At 35.6% G+C, this 15,864-nt stretch overlaps 1 protein-coding gene across 1 annotated transcript; it reads right to left on the bottom strand.

Moving 5' to 3' along the window:
• Nucleotides 1-323: 323 nt before the first annotated feature.
• Nucleotides 324-1,370, bottom strand: LOC114758631 (cytosolic sulfotransferase 5-like). Its single transcript, XM_028947696.1, has one exon. The coding sequence runs from the start codon at nt 1,368-1,370 to the stop codon at nt 324-326; it is 1,047 nt and encodes a 348-aa protein (XP_028803529.1).
• Nucleotides 1,371-15,864: the final 14,494 nt, after the last annotated feature.

Here is a 15,864-nt window from a genome sequence, read left to right as displayed (position 1 = left end):
TATGATTTTTTATGATAATTTTTATCGACGGTTATTGACAATCAAATAAGCCCTGATAAAAGAAATATAGACTGCCAAAGATACATTTATCAATAATCATGGTCCTCAAACAACAACAACAACGTTTTTTTTTCCCCCATGAAATATTAAATATACCAAAAAAAAAAAAGAGAATAAGAGAATAAAATAAACAAGTAATTTATTTAGATGAAAATTTTTATGAAACATTCAAAAAGTGATAGACACTGCCCGTAAAAGTTTTATTCAAACCTTGGCACTTCTTTTAGGTACACCAGATGTTTCCAAGGAACGTATACATGGATCTAAAACTTCAAGCCATGTTTCTCCAACTTTTCCTCAGTAATAACGTTTAGACGTTGGACCATATCAAATGTGAAGAAATTCTTCCAGTCTCCGACTTCTCCACGTCTAAAGAAAGCATTATTCTCTATATTGCGCCATGAGTTGCCAGGCTTATTCACTTCCATATTACTCAAACTTTCAAAACTACAAAGCTCCAATATATCAGCTGCCACATTACCATCTTTTTCCTCCTCTTGAGAAAAACCACAACCCATGAACTCAGCTAGGTTCTTTACAACCCTAACAGGCTCACTCTTGAGCTGCTCGTATCTCAGAAACATTACCTTCTCTGGACTCTTCAAACTTTCCTTGTGGTATCCCAACATGTGATCCCAAAATGGCCCGTAACCAACCAATCCTTCACAAAATTTCTCAAATGCATCCTCAATTGAAACCAACCCTTGCCCTTCTGCTTCTAATAACTTGTTCATGAATTTCCATGACGAAACAAACAAGTCCTTAGGGTTTCTACACAAGTAAACAATGTTACACCCAGATTGCTTCACAGACTCTGGCAACAAAACATATGGGACCTGGCATTGTAAGAGCCTTGGTGATGATGATGATGAGAATGAGCCCGCATAAGCGATGGCCTTCTGGAGATCATCGCAGTACTCTACGAAGGGTACGAGGTCATGAGGACTAGAAGTGAGTAGAGGATGAGGATTTTGAGGAGTTCGGGTTGGTTTTGGATCATAGGTCTTGCGATTGAGAATAGTGAAGGTTAGGGCTTTGAGCCAAGTGGTGCCAGCTTTTGGGAAGGTTACAAGGAGGATGTCAGAATCATGAGATTGGTAGTGATTCTGAAAATTTAGGATTCCTTGAATATGCTTTTTGGAGAACCAGAAACCATTGTACTGATGAATTGGCACGTTCATCACGGCCATTTCAGTGGGTAACGTTGCAATGAGGTTCTTGCATTCTTGTGAAAGGTGCTCTTCGTCTTCATGGAAGTGTTTGGGAAGATGAGAAAGATCAGAGGAGGATTTAGACTTTTCTTCTGCCATTTAGGAAACGTACGTAGATCAAACAACTAGGCAAATTAAATATTCGATGGAGCGAATAGTGTGTAGTGAGCTTAATTGTTGACAGGTTTATATGAAGACTGGATGAGTCACTTCATAGGTATATTATTTGGTTTATTAAAACATTGATGATTGATCGATGATGACGTCATTTGATGATATTTTATCGATTGTTTCGCACTCGTCAACCACTATGTACGACCGCAACAGACACTATAGGTTTCTGAGAGAAAATATAAAAGCTCAATAGCTCATCCCAAGAACTCTTAATCATAATTATTTTGTAATTATTTTAACATTTTTAATTCGTTAATCTCAGGGTATTATTCAATTTATTGATTGGGGGACCATTATATTCGTCCAACTGATGAGAACATGGGATAGAAACAAAAACTACTATCAATATATCCTTAAGAAGAAGAACCTAAAGTTGAGATTAATAATATACGGTTTAAAATTAGTCTATAGCTTCATATATTTTGCATCATACATGAAAGAAAGTTATTTAAATCTTAACGAAACTACCTGGTGTACTATTAAGAGTAATTAAGCATAGGCCCTAATTTTCATTTGAAATTTTTGTTCGACTGAGTATCATATTCTATGTATATTATAATAAAGAGTTGAAATGTAAATTTAATAACAAAGTTTATCCAAAAAAGTACTGGATACCACAAAGTTTACTTGAGTGCAAAAATATACACAAAATTATCAAAAATAGGCATCTGGTATCACGTAGTAAACATGTTAGTTTATCATTAGTGGAGCTCTTAAAGTCAGTTTTAATGTACATTTTTAATAACAAAGTTATATCAAAGGACACTAGGTACTATAAAGTTTACTTAGATGTAAAAATATACACACTTCCTAATAGCGGAAAATAACAAAATTCATCAACTCCCATTAACATCACTTAACTTTATTCTTTCATGTCCCACCAAATATCATATTTTCTCTCCACTCATTCTTACTGCCTCCCCTCCTTAGTATCATAGACTAATTATAGCATATATTATATGATCTCTCTAAAATATTTATATGCATTATTAGATAATAGATTAGTTATAAGGTAAGCAAATTAACTAGAAGAAAAATGATAAATATAATAGTTCTTAAAGTAATTTATTTAATCTTTCCAAAGTAGTCAACTGCATCCTATATTAAGGACGAGAGATAGTACTTGAGTGCAAGCAATGAACCTTTTATCCTAGAAAGAAAAGATCTTGTCTTGGATAAATACATATAAAAGGCTTGGAGATTAGAAAAATGACAAGAGAGAGAGAGAGTATGTGATGACAATGATAAGACAAAAATAGATGGACTTGAAAGTGGAAATGGATGAAGAGAAAATGTGGCATTTGGTAGGAGCCAAAAGAATAAAGTTAATAGATGTTTATGCGAGTTGATGAACTTTGTTATTTTTTCCCTTTTTTTAGAAAATTCATGTATAATTTTGTATCCAAGTAAACTTTATGATGCCCAATATCTCCTGATGTAAACTTTATGTTAAAAATACACCTTAAAACTAATTTCATGGGTTCCCCTAACAGTACACTAACAAACATTAATGGGATGGTGTCAAATGTCCTTTTTGACAACTTCATGTATATTTTTACCTCCAAACAAACTTTATGATGCCCAATACCTATTAGAGTAAACTTTATTATTAAAATTGGATCTTAACCCCAAATTAATAGAATTTTTAATACTTCTAAATTATGTGATGATGTGAAGAAAATTGTCCATGTGTGATGTATTTGTCCACCTGTAAACTTCACAAGGCCGGCCTAAAATAGATAGACTTGTTCATTCATGTATAAAAAGCATGCTGATAATACGAAAAGCTTTCCTTTAAGTACATTTGTGGATTAGGTAGCAAAAAAAAACTCTCCTTAGTGCTAAAAAACTGTCCATGTGCATAAAAAAAAATTATGTAAATCTTAACAAAACTATGTGGTCCATTATAAATTAAAGGGCAAGCATAGACCCCAATTTTGGTTTTAAAATTTTGTACCAATGATCGCTATCTTGTACTTTTATATATAAGATAATGTCCTTATAACACAGTTTGTACCCAAGTAGACTTGACAAGCTAGGCCTCGGACTGCTTGTTATTTATGTATAAAAATTATATTTTTCTACTAATAATTTGAAAGCAATACATCATTCAAAGTACATCTACGCATTAAAACCTAAAATCTCTCATTGGCGAGATTTGTTAATATTTCAGTTAAATAGTTCTTCCATCAATGTCGTACTTATTATTCAACTTTTTTGTTGGGGGACCATTAATCCAGTTGAGGACTTTGAATTGAGAATACCAATATATATCAATATATATAACAAGGTGCAGCATTATTTGAGTCTAAAATTGTATTATTTTAGGTAAATTCTACATCAAATTAAATTATATCTATTTTTCTGCGAAGATCATTATGACTCAAGGATTATAAGGAACGAACACAAGTAATGACTGAAAATAAGCGAAGGGTAACCTCAGAATGTTAAATGTCCATATTACAAGTTTGTTGGCTATAGTAAACTTGATGATAAAAATTTGTGGTCCAGAATAAAGGGCTAGCATGGAGCCAATTTTGGTTTAAAAATTTTGTACGAATGATCGCTGTCTTATAATTTTATATATTAAGATAAACAGATTTGTTAATACCTCTAAATTATGCAATGATGTAACGCAAATGGCGGCATATAACAAGAAGTTTGTTGGCTATAGTAAACTTGATAGGCCATAGACTTTTCATTTATGTATATAAAATACTTTTACTAATCATTTGAAAAAAAATTTCCTTCAAAGTTTATCTATGAATAAAAAAATTCTTTTATTGCTTGTCCTTGCGATTCAGTTAAATAGTACTTCAGATTTCAAAAATTAGCCTTCTAAACTATATTTGCAGTTGAACTATCCATAAGTGTGCCAACAAGCTTTAATCTAATTGGTAACGAATAGGTTCATAACTCATAAGAATATGAATTCAAATTCTATTGCCAATATAAAGATCTTGTTTTGGAAAATCTTTAAGTACCTAATATTCTCTAAGCTTGGAAGCATACTCACTTAAGCTTTTTGCTATTGGGGAAAAAAAATTATCTCGATCTAGATGTGCTGCATAATAAGCTATTATTTTACAGAGATCAATAAGATGTGACGACCTAAAAAATCCAACGTAGAAAGTAAAGATAAAATCAGCAAAGGGAAGCCTAATGTCAACATTAAGATCATGTTTGAAATTAGTCTAATTAATTTCTCATATTTCAAGTAATACGTAAAAAAGTTATGTCAATCTTAATAAAAACTATTTGATTTATTATAAAGTGTAAGCGTAGGCCTTAATTTTGATATGAAGATTTTGTACGAATGATAGCGATCTTATTCTTATATATATTAAAATTAATAGATAGATTTGTTAATAAATTACGTAATCCTGGCCTTAGACTTGTTGTTTATGTATAAAAATATATCCTTCTACTATGAACTTGAAAGCAATATCCTACCCAAAAAAAACATATAATTAGCAAAAGAATTGAGTCACGGAATTTTTATTTAGCAATGGAATCGAATTAGTGACAGAATTTGTTTTGTTGCTAATTTTTCTGTCACTAATTAGATTAGTGACTAAATCAAATTAACAACAAAATTTGTTTCGTCTCTAATTCTTCTGTCGCTAATTGAATTAGCGACAGAATTTCAACTAGCGACAAAAAAACTCTACCGCTAAATTTAGCAACAGAATTTCTGTCGGTAATCTATTAGAAATTAGTGACGAAATAATTTTTTATTGCTAATTTTGCTGGTAATAAGCTGTTTTTTTTAAGTAAATATATCATTCAAAGAATCAAAGTATATCTAAGAATTAAAAGGAATAACAAAATCTCTCATGGGCATTGTCGTTTGTACATATTTTAGTTAAATAGTTCTTCCTAGAGCTAATAATATGAAGTCTAACCTATCAAAAATGATGTGTTAACTAGAGTTGGCTTTTAAACTCATACCGTCAGCCCACAACCTACCTCAACTTACCTTGCCAATCAATAAGCTAACCAAAATTTATTTTTTTCAATTTTATTTAATTATTATAATTATATAATTATATATTATCTCCTATCAAAACAATAAAAAATGCCTACATCACTACCAGAAAAAAGGCTTTTCACGGCGGTTTTGAAGGCGAAGTTGATAAAGGCGACGTTGAAAGGTAAAGAAAACACGGCGATTTTGAACCGCCGTGGAAAATTGATTTTCCACGGCGGTTTTACATCTGACCGCCGTTGAAATTTGACTTTCAACGGTGGTTTATAAATAAACCGCCGTGGAATATTATTTTAACGGCGGTTATATATATAACCGCCGCTAAAAATACATTTTTTTTAAAAAAAATTCTGCTTGATTTTCATTTTTACCACCCTGCAGTTTACAGTTCCAAATAAATGTAGACAGTGCAGATCACGCAGAACAAGATCAATTAGCTAGTTGATATATATACAGCATTGAAATTTCTTTTACACAATTCGAAAATAGGGAACCAGCCAATATAATAGAACTAGGTGGTTAATTAAGACCAAGGAACACGTATTGGCTAGGTCCAACAATTCTGAAATAGAAGTAACTACTTCTCTGTACAATGGAAATCATGAACATGTACATATAAGAGGGAACTGAGAGAAAATATCTAACAATGAATTTTTTGAGAAATAACCTATCTATTTGAAAGCTAAATTTCAATTTTTTCTACCAATGTTGTTGACAAAGTGTCCCTCATCAAGTTGATGTCATCCATGAGATATGGCGCAGTATTTTGAAATATCTGTTAATAAAAAATAACATAGTAAACTTAGTCAAAAATATGAAATGAATTGAAGAACGTCATGCAACGTAACTCATCTTTACCTCGTCTAATTTCTCAGTCGTTCCTGTCTCAATTATGTCATTCATGTAGCGGATGACATAATATCCACACTCAACATGTCCTTGTTGACAACGGTACTAAAAAAATAAGATATAAAATTGAATATTAGACATTATTGATTATAAACATTAACTTTAATTCATCCAAAAATGTTTAAAAGTTAGTTCAAAACAACATATACCTTTGGAAGAATCTATGTTGGTGCTTGTCTATTTTGTTTAATCGCCACAACATTAAAAGTATGAAAAGCCCTATCAACATTATAAGAGAAAATGATATTAGAGCATGCTTGTATAAACTTCACAAGTAATAAATATATAAATGAAAACTAACGTGTCGATGACATGTTTGGTTTCTTCGGATGGACTTCCACAGAGTGAATCGAACCAGTAAACTTTGTTGTCAAAAGGGGCACAAACAATTAGAGTCCAATGATAACTGCAAAAGGAAAACCATGTTAATTATAACCCGACACATACAGCTTGTATATCTCAAATACAATAATACACTTACCATTCCACGTAAGGTGCAAAATATATTAGCTTTCTGGTCTGAGTCATTGTGGTCATAATGTAGATTGACCTTGCTTCCACAATATTAAATTCTTTCTGCACCCTTTGAGGACACATAAAGCCATATGTTCCTTCAAGTCCTCCGTTTCGACAGATTTGATTAAAGTACCTGTTGTTCAAGTAAAAAACATTAGGACATGCATGAAGTATAATATGTAATAAGAAAATAATATTGTAACTTACAAAATAGCGAGCTGCATGAAAGCTATATCAAGCTCCTCAAAGTTGAGGAACTGAACGAGGTCCCTCTTGTCAATGGTGAAGTCGTATGTTATATCTGAACCCACAACCCCCAACGGCATCTTGAAAGTCACAGGCTTATCCATGTTTGGCACCATGGAATGAAGAACCTCCAAACTGGAATACATAAGCGCAACATCACTAGGAAGAGGCAAGAGTACAGGATCAGATGATGCGCTCATTGTGGCCTTCTTTGCTGCCGCCTTCTTCACCATTGGCTTTGCAATAAGTCTCTTTGGCCACAAAATGAAATGTCCTTTAGCTTGGGCCAAGAGTCGAACCTCATCAGTAGGATTGGGCACTAGTGTACCCCCTGACCACGAACAATCCTCTCCACTGTCACCCTTGCTTGATTGCTCGGAATTTTGTTGCCGTGAATTGTTGTGCCCATGAATGCTCGACCACTAGCAACATGAACAGGTGAATTTCATAATCCACATAGAGAGAACACGGCATCCCATTGTCTTCGACAGGGTCAGGGCTAGGGTCAGGGTCAGACACTGTCAGTGGCTGTGTCTGATTATTACTGCCCTTCCCGCTTTTTATCACAGGTGAACCCTGAAACATAATATGAAATTAGTTAAGAAACATTAAATAAGTTTAAATGGATCAAATGAATCTTTAGAAGATTTAAAAAGATGTGTGATTATTACCTGGGAAGGTTCAGATACTCAGGGCATCTGGAATCCACTCGTACCCATCATCATCAGAGTCTGTTGAAACTTGGCATCGAATTCGTCACGTATCTCTTGCATCTCTGCCATGTGTTGTTGACTTAGTTCAGCTCAAACTCTCTCTGTTTCTTCCTGTAGTCGTTGGTCGAGCTCCTCTTTAGATACCATGTTAGCAGAGGATGATCTAGTGCTTCTTCGTGAAGCAGAGCCAAAAAATTCTTTAATACCAATCCCTTTAGGGGTCCCTCGGACTCTTCCGGGATGGTCAGCCTTTCCAATAGCAGTGGCTAAGATATCCATCCGTCCTTGAGGGATGAATGTACCTTGAGATAATTGCTCCTCAAGTGTATCCTATATCATTAAAGTAACAAATTCAATTTAAGATAATTGAAAAAAACAATTAATGAAGCATAATTCTTAAATATTACTTACAATCCTCTCAGCAACAGCAGCAGACTGTGGAGTAATGTATTGACCCTTTTTAATCCTCGCCGCCTTCCATTTTTCTTGGCGAGAAGGACGCTCAATAGGTGGCATGTAGCCAGTAGGATCTAAAGTAGCAGTCATCTGTGCATTCTTCAGTCGTTCCTCCATCATACTTCTTTCCAACCCACCATACCCTGCACGAGACATGGTATGTGGGTATACATTCTGCTCAGATATTTGTTTGTTCTTCTGACTCAATGCCTATGACAATGAAACCAAATCGACAAAATTAGTTTAGTTAAATAAAATATGACCTGATTAAAAATTAAGTTTGAAGAAACCAAACCTGAAATGCAGGGTCTTCACGTTGCTTCACAAAATTCTCCCATGCCTCTTCACTAATAAATGAATATCGTTCCTTAGGATGCTCACCCTTTCTTTTTCCATTAATATAATGTTTTGTAAGCATGGACTTAAAATCCCTCCACCGTTCATCAATTTGCTTTAACAGACGGTCTCTCATTTGCTTAATGGCAGGAATATCAAATGTCAGCTGCAATACAATAATAGCATAGAGTTATAAAGTAAATAAGCAACTATAATTGAAACAAGTAGAGAAAACAATGCACAATATACCAATATATCCTCCCAAAGGTTTTTCTTCAAATCTTTGTCCACCTTCTTCCAGCTAGGAATGTCAATGCTAATCTTACTACGTGCGAGATAACCCACATAACTAGTAAATTGAGCCCCATCCTTTCCTATAGGCTTCAGATTATCATCAAACTCCACTGTAATCCTCATAGGCTGTGTACTCTCATCACGTAAAGCTAAATGCCTCATATGGGTTGGCCCTCTACCCTTTCTCCGGCTAGTAAAAGAGTTGTCGTCACCAGAACCCTGTTGACCGGATCCGTCCATTTCCTGTTTAAAGAACAACGAATTAATAAATGTAAGAATAAAAAATATCAAGTTAATATAAAACATTATATTATTAAGTATATTTAGCAAAAAAAAAATATCAAAGAATTCATTTGAGGCTTACAACGATTATCCTCCCAAATTCCTTCACAATGATCATCTCTAAAGCATAGTCATCATCTACTAAATCTAATTCAACTGCTTTAGGTCGAGTAGCTGTGAAAGGCGAGGTTTCATCAAGATTAAGCTCTAAGTCACTATCATCTCCACCAACTCCTTGCCTTTTACCTTGAAGCACGATAGACAACTTCTTTTTTGCTAGATCGGGAACGAAGAACACTTGTTTTGCTTGACTTGCCAAAATAAATGGCTCGTCTCCTTATCCAAACCTCTCAAGATCGACCGAAACAAATCCAAATTCTTCATCCACTTGCACAACATTACTATTAACCCACTTACATTTGAAGACGGGAACTTTAAACTTGGTATAACTAACCTCCCATATCTCTTCTATTATTCCATAATAGGACATTGCCGCCAACATTGGGTTTCTGTCTTTAGAACTAGCAAAATGCATGGCTTCCGCTACTACCATCACCCCACTATTCTGCATAGTACTCTTATTGTCTTGGGTTTTTGTGTAAAAAGAATAACCATTTATATCATATCCACCCCAACACAAAACCTCAAAAGAAGGCCCTGCAGCCTCTGTATTGTCTCAGAAGGATTGCCATCTTTTAACACTTCTTGCTTGAACCACTCTGCAAATGACTTATTATGTTCATTAGCTAGTTGCATATCACTCTTTCTTGGATTCAAGTTCCTCAGCATATTCTTGTGAGCATTTAAGTAAGGCAAAACTTCATCCGTGTTGTTTAAAATGTATAGATGTGCCTGCATTACAACTTCTCTTGACATAGACCTCACTATGACACCTCGTGTTCCCTTGCTTCTTCTCCCCTGATCATGTCGAGATTGAGTAAGACCAACTGCCTTTACCCTATCAAGATATGCGTTACAAAACTCAACTGCCTCCTCAGCTACATATCTCTCAACAATTGATGCCTCAGGCCGATAAGGATTCTTAGAGTACCCTTTTAGGATTTTCATGTATCTCTCAAAAGGGTACATCCATCTTAAACACACAGGGCCACAAAGTCTTATCTCTCGTACAAGATGAGCTATCAAGTGGATCATAATATCAAAAAATGATGGAGGAAAATGCATTTCCAATTGAGAGAGGATCACATAACCTTCATTTTCTAATTCATCCAACTCAGCAGGATCAATGACTTTGCTGCAAATGGCACTAAAAAACATACAAAGTCTTGTAATAGTATTTCTCACATCGGTTTTCATAATGCCTCGAATAGCAAGTGGAAGTAATTGTTGCATCAACACATGACAATCATGAGACTTCATTCCCGTTATCTTCAAATCTTGCATTGAAACAAGTTTGCTTAAATTAGAAGAATAACCTTGTGGCACCTTAATACTATTGACAAAACCACAGAAACTTCTTTTCTCTTCTTTTGATAATGTGTGCGCAGCTGGATGTAAATAAGCCTTCTTACCATCTCTTTCTTGTGGGTGAAGGACATTTCTTATTCCAATTTCGACTAAGTCTCGTCTTGTATTGATTCCATCTTTAGTCTTTCCACTTATATGCAAAAGTGTACCAACAAGGCTCTCACATACATTCTTCTCCACATGCATCACATCTAGACTATGCCTCACATCAAGACTTTGCCAATATGGAAGATCAAAAAAGACAGATCTTTTTTTCCATATATTTCTCTCATCGACAGTCTTCTTCTTCTTCTTACCGAAGACCACATTAATTCCCTCCACCCGCTGATAAACTTCTTCTCCAGTTAATGGTCTTGGAGCCATTTTATATTCTTGTGAGCCATTAAATGCCTTTTTCAATCTACGGTAAGGGTGATACCGACTAAGAAACCTTCTGTGACCAAGGTATACTGTCTTCCTGCCATGTTTAAGTTGCATATAGTGGGTGCCTTCTTCGCATATCGGGCATGCTTTATGCCCCTTAACACTGTATCCTGACAAATTTTCATATGCTGGAAAGTCATTTATCGTGGTGAAGATCATGGCACGTAAATTGAAGGTCTCTTGTTTATATGCATCAAACACATCAACACCTTCCTCCCATAATTTCTTCAGATCATCAATCAAAGGTGCCAAATACACATCGATATCGTTTCCCGGTTGTTTTGGCCCTGAGATCATCAAAGATAGCGTGATATACTTTCTTTTCATACATAACCAAGGAGGCAAGTTGTAAATTACGAGGAGCACTGGCCAAGCACTGTGTGTGCTACTAAGATTACCATATGGGTTAATTCTATCCGTACAAAGCCCTAGCCGAAGGTTTCTTAGCTCGCCACCAAATTGAGGAAATTTTTGATCTATTGTTTTCCATTGAGGAGAATCTGCTGGGTGACGAAGCTTTCCATCACATATTTTCTCATCGAAATGCCATCTCAAGTTCTTTGCATCTGTGGCATTAGCAAATAGACGCTTAAATCGTGGTATTATTAGAAGATACCACAGAACCTTTGAAGGAGAACCTTTGGTCATCTCATTATAATCACCATCATCTTTCTTCATTTTGTATCTTGAAGTCCCACATTTAGGGCACTTATTCAACCCTTCATAATCATTTCTGAATAATATGCAGTCATTAAGACACGTATGTATCTTCTCATATTCCAAACCCATCGAACACAAAATCTTTTTTGCCTCATACATTCGTTTCGGAAGTGAATTTCCTTTGGGAAGAATATCACTCAGCAATTCAAGCAATTCCGTAAAACTAGCATCGGTCCAACTATTTCTTGCCTTCAAATTCATTAGTTTCAATACGGTTGTCAATCTTATGTAATCATCTTTGCACCCCAGGTATAAAGGTGTCTCTGCATCACTACACAAAGTTTCAAAGGTGGAAGAAAACTGTGTAGATGATTCATACCTTATATCACGAAACATATCCGAAATTCTATCACCAAAGTCTTCATTCACAACCTTCTCATTTGCAGACAGTGTAGTCTTTCTAATTTCTCCATGCCATATCCAATTTGTATACCTCAAATTTATTCCATCACAGATAAGATGCTCTTTTATCTCATAAATACTCCGTCGACTATTGTTTAAACATTTGACACAAGGACAATAGTACAATCCATCTCTTTTACTAGGGGCATTTCTCTGAGCAAACTCAAGAAACTTTTCAACCCCATCCTCATATTCCTTGCTAATTCTCTTAACTTTCATCCAACTACGATCCATTGTTCTACAGATTATTTAAACACTTTACTATCAATCAAAATTCATAACGAAGAAAAAAAACACAAAATAACAAACAGATTATTTATTACTAAATTCTTATATTTATTACAAGAAAATTACCAAAAATTCGAAATAAATATCAAAAAATTATAAAAAAACTTAAAAACTTCACAACTAGTCAACTCCAAACATTTAAACATGTTTCTAATACAATATATAAGAAGGAATTAAGGTTTTCTCACATCCAATACCCACCAATCAACACCAATCCACAGTTCAACCACATAAAAAATGCAAAATGAACAATACAAGCCAATCATAATGTAAAACTAACAAACCCATTTCATATATAACAGATTTTCATGGCCAAAATATTCAATAAAACAAGAAAAATTGAAAAGAATGAAGAAGAGGATACTCACAGAGAGAAGAGAAGACTCAAATGCGAAGTGAGGGCTTCGAACGGCAGCGACGGCGGCGGACGCACCACAAGCTCAATGCAGGAGTTTCAACGGTGGGATAGTGTGGGGTATGACCGGTTTTCGGTGGTGGGACAGAGGGAACCGCGGCTGAGCAAGAATGAGGCGAAATGAGAGGCGTTCGAACGGTGGCGGACGGTGGCAAGGCACCACAAGCTCAATGGAGGAGTTTAAATGGTGGGATAGTGACGGGAATGGCCGGTAATGGCAGTTTTTCGGTGGTGGGGCAGAGGGGGACCACAGCGCACTGAAGAAATGAGAAAGAAAGTGAAGCGACTCGACCGCCGCGGGGCTAGAAGAACACACTTTCCACGGCGGTTTTCAAGAAAACCGCCGTGGAAAGTTCAGCCCCTCTTCATTTTATTTACAAAAATGGCACCGCCTTTTTTTTCACATCGTTTTTCTGCTTAACCGCCGTTATTTTGCGACATTAAAAGTCTTTTTTCTAGTAGTGCATCATTTATTTGGTGCTTATTTGGAAAAAAAAAGAATTTTATCATTATTTTTATATTGTATAAGAAAAATATTAAAAATAAATAATTGTCAAAACGGGGCTAAAAGTTAATCCATCTACAAATGAGCATTTTTAGTTCACACAGCATAAGCACAACCCACAACTCATGAGTTGACCTGTACCCGTAGACTTCTCCCATCAATGTCACACTTATTATTCAACTTAAGCCGTGTTTGGATTGCCATTTAGACTGCAAAACACGTCTTGGAAAGTGCGAAACATGGGTTGAGGAATTATTTGACGGTCTGCCCTTGTTTGACATGACTTTTATAGAAATGGGCTTTTGGTCTCATCATACGTTAACAGAGAAGTTGCTTTATAGTTGAGGGATTCGTGCGTACCTGGAGTGTATAACGATTTCAGATAGCTATGAGGAGGTCCTCTCACGGTGATGGAGTCGGATCTTAGTTACGCAGCAAATGCACTCTGGAGGAGGAAGAAGAGGGAATAGGAGGGAGGAGTCTGGAAAAACTGAAGCATTCAAAAAAAACTGATCACTCAGTCATTTCTTAACTCCACCTTTTTAAAATAAAAAAAAAACTACCTCCACACGGTTATTCTTTAACTGTTCCCTCCCTCCTTTTGTATAATTTATATAAAATGGTAAAATTCCCAACTGAAGACCCAAATTTCCTATTATTTGCATCAGAGTCTCAATACAAATGGGCTTGGGTCCAATCCACCAAGGGTGGACTGGCCCATTTTCCTACATCTCCCACTCACACTTGGTGGATTGGATGTCGTGGGTCTAGTCTCTTTGTCTCCCCTCAATTTCATACTTAGTACTTTGCCGTAACCGCATGGGCATGACGTCTTCACTTGGATCCCTGTACTAGAAATCCTTTTATAGAATCAGCACAAGTCACCATCTCCTTCGTGTAGCTTGAATTTTAAAGTTATGCCACAGATGTCCTTGATTTACCTATATAAACTTTTTCATGGTAAATCCAATCCCTCTCGAGTTAATGTTTGACTCAAATTACCTTCCTCATATGTCTAGTATCCACACTTACGACAACAAAATGTCATAAGGGAAATGTCACCGACACTAGCATAAGTGTGTATATCGCAGTTAATCTTCCTTTCACCTAAATATCACTTTGATATGAATCAGTCGCTTTCTTAGCATAATACCTTAGATCGCATCTATCATGACGGTAGGAAACATGCTAAAGTAACATTCACTGAAACATATTTTCATGATATTGTCAAAGTCAAAGGACATCAATGGGAGGATTGTTCCTTCCTTGGAACTCACACAGCAACAAAGCAGGGATCTTTCACTTGCTTCCCTTTTACGGTTCTCCCATCACATGTGGTATGAAACACATGTTACAGTGTTACTCCTTTACTATAAGAGCATATGTCATTTTGGACTTATCATTAACACTGTACAGACTTAAGTCCAGACACACTCAGTATCTAAACTCAAATTCTTCAACTCTGCTCATATCTATGATGTTGACATTGCAGAGTTTGTTATTTGGCTACAAGTATTATGGAAGTGGGATTCCAAGCTTCGATCCAACTTCATATATGTGGATCTCATCTTGACTTGCTACACTTTGGTCAAGGCGACATATAGTTTATGTTTCTTCTCTACCATATCAGCATTCTTTGCTGCTTTACTGGTGAACACAAATATCTCATCTTTGCTCACTCCACCTGAGTGTCAAAGGCGGTGGCCCGTGTGAGAGAGCCAACCTTTTTAACCTGTATGATATACCATACATTGTATATTTTGGACAGACACATAAAGTGATGACAGAAAAATATGTAATTTCATTAATTATAAAAATCATATTATATAAGATCTGCATATTACACTCTACACATGCCAAGGGCTTAGATATGTTCCTTAAAAACTTTCTCGCCTATTGGCTTTGTTAGGAGATCTCCTACCATACATTTGGTTGAAATGTATTGTACAGTAACAATCTTTTGTGCTATATTATCTCTAACAAAATGTACTTGGTCTTGCTGTGATACTTAGGATCTTTAGTATAGGCTATGGCTACAGTATTGTCACAGTGTACTAACACCAGATTGGTACTCTTGTTTTCAAATCCAAGGTGTTTTATAAACCTTTTCAGCCATAAAGCCTCTTACACTACTGCGGTGCATGCCACAAACTTAGCTTCCATTGAATGTAAGATAATGCACGTTTGCTTCTTGCGGCTCCAACAGATAGCACCATTGTTTAGCAAGAAGGCATAACTGAAGTTGACCTCCGTTCTTCTTCATCTCTACCTACATTAGTATCGAAGTACCCAACAAGGCACAGATCACTTTCTTCGTAGCACAATGCATAATTAGAAGTGTCTTTTAAGTATCTCAAGATCTTCTTCACTGCTTTCTGATGCTTTTCACTGGATTAGACTAGAATGTGCTTACTAGTCCCACTGCATAACAGATATCT

Source organism: Neltuma alba, unplaced genomic scaffold (genome assembly GCF_004799145.2).
Source record: "Neltuma alba isolate B1F8T4 unplaced genomic scaffold, ASM479914v2 tig00010740_pilon, whole genome shotgun sequence".
In the NCBI taxonomy this organism is placed as follows: domain Eukaryota; kingdom Viridiplantae; phylum Streptophyta; class Magnoliopsida; order Fabales; family Fabaceae; genus Neltuma; species Neltuma alba.
This window is presented reverse-complemented; position numbering and strand designations above follow the sequence as displayed.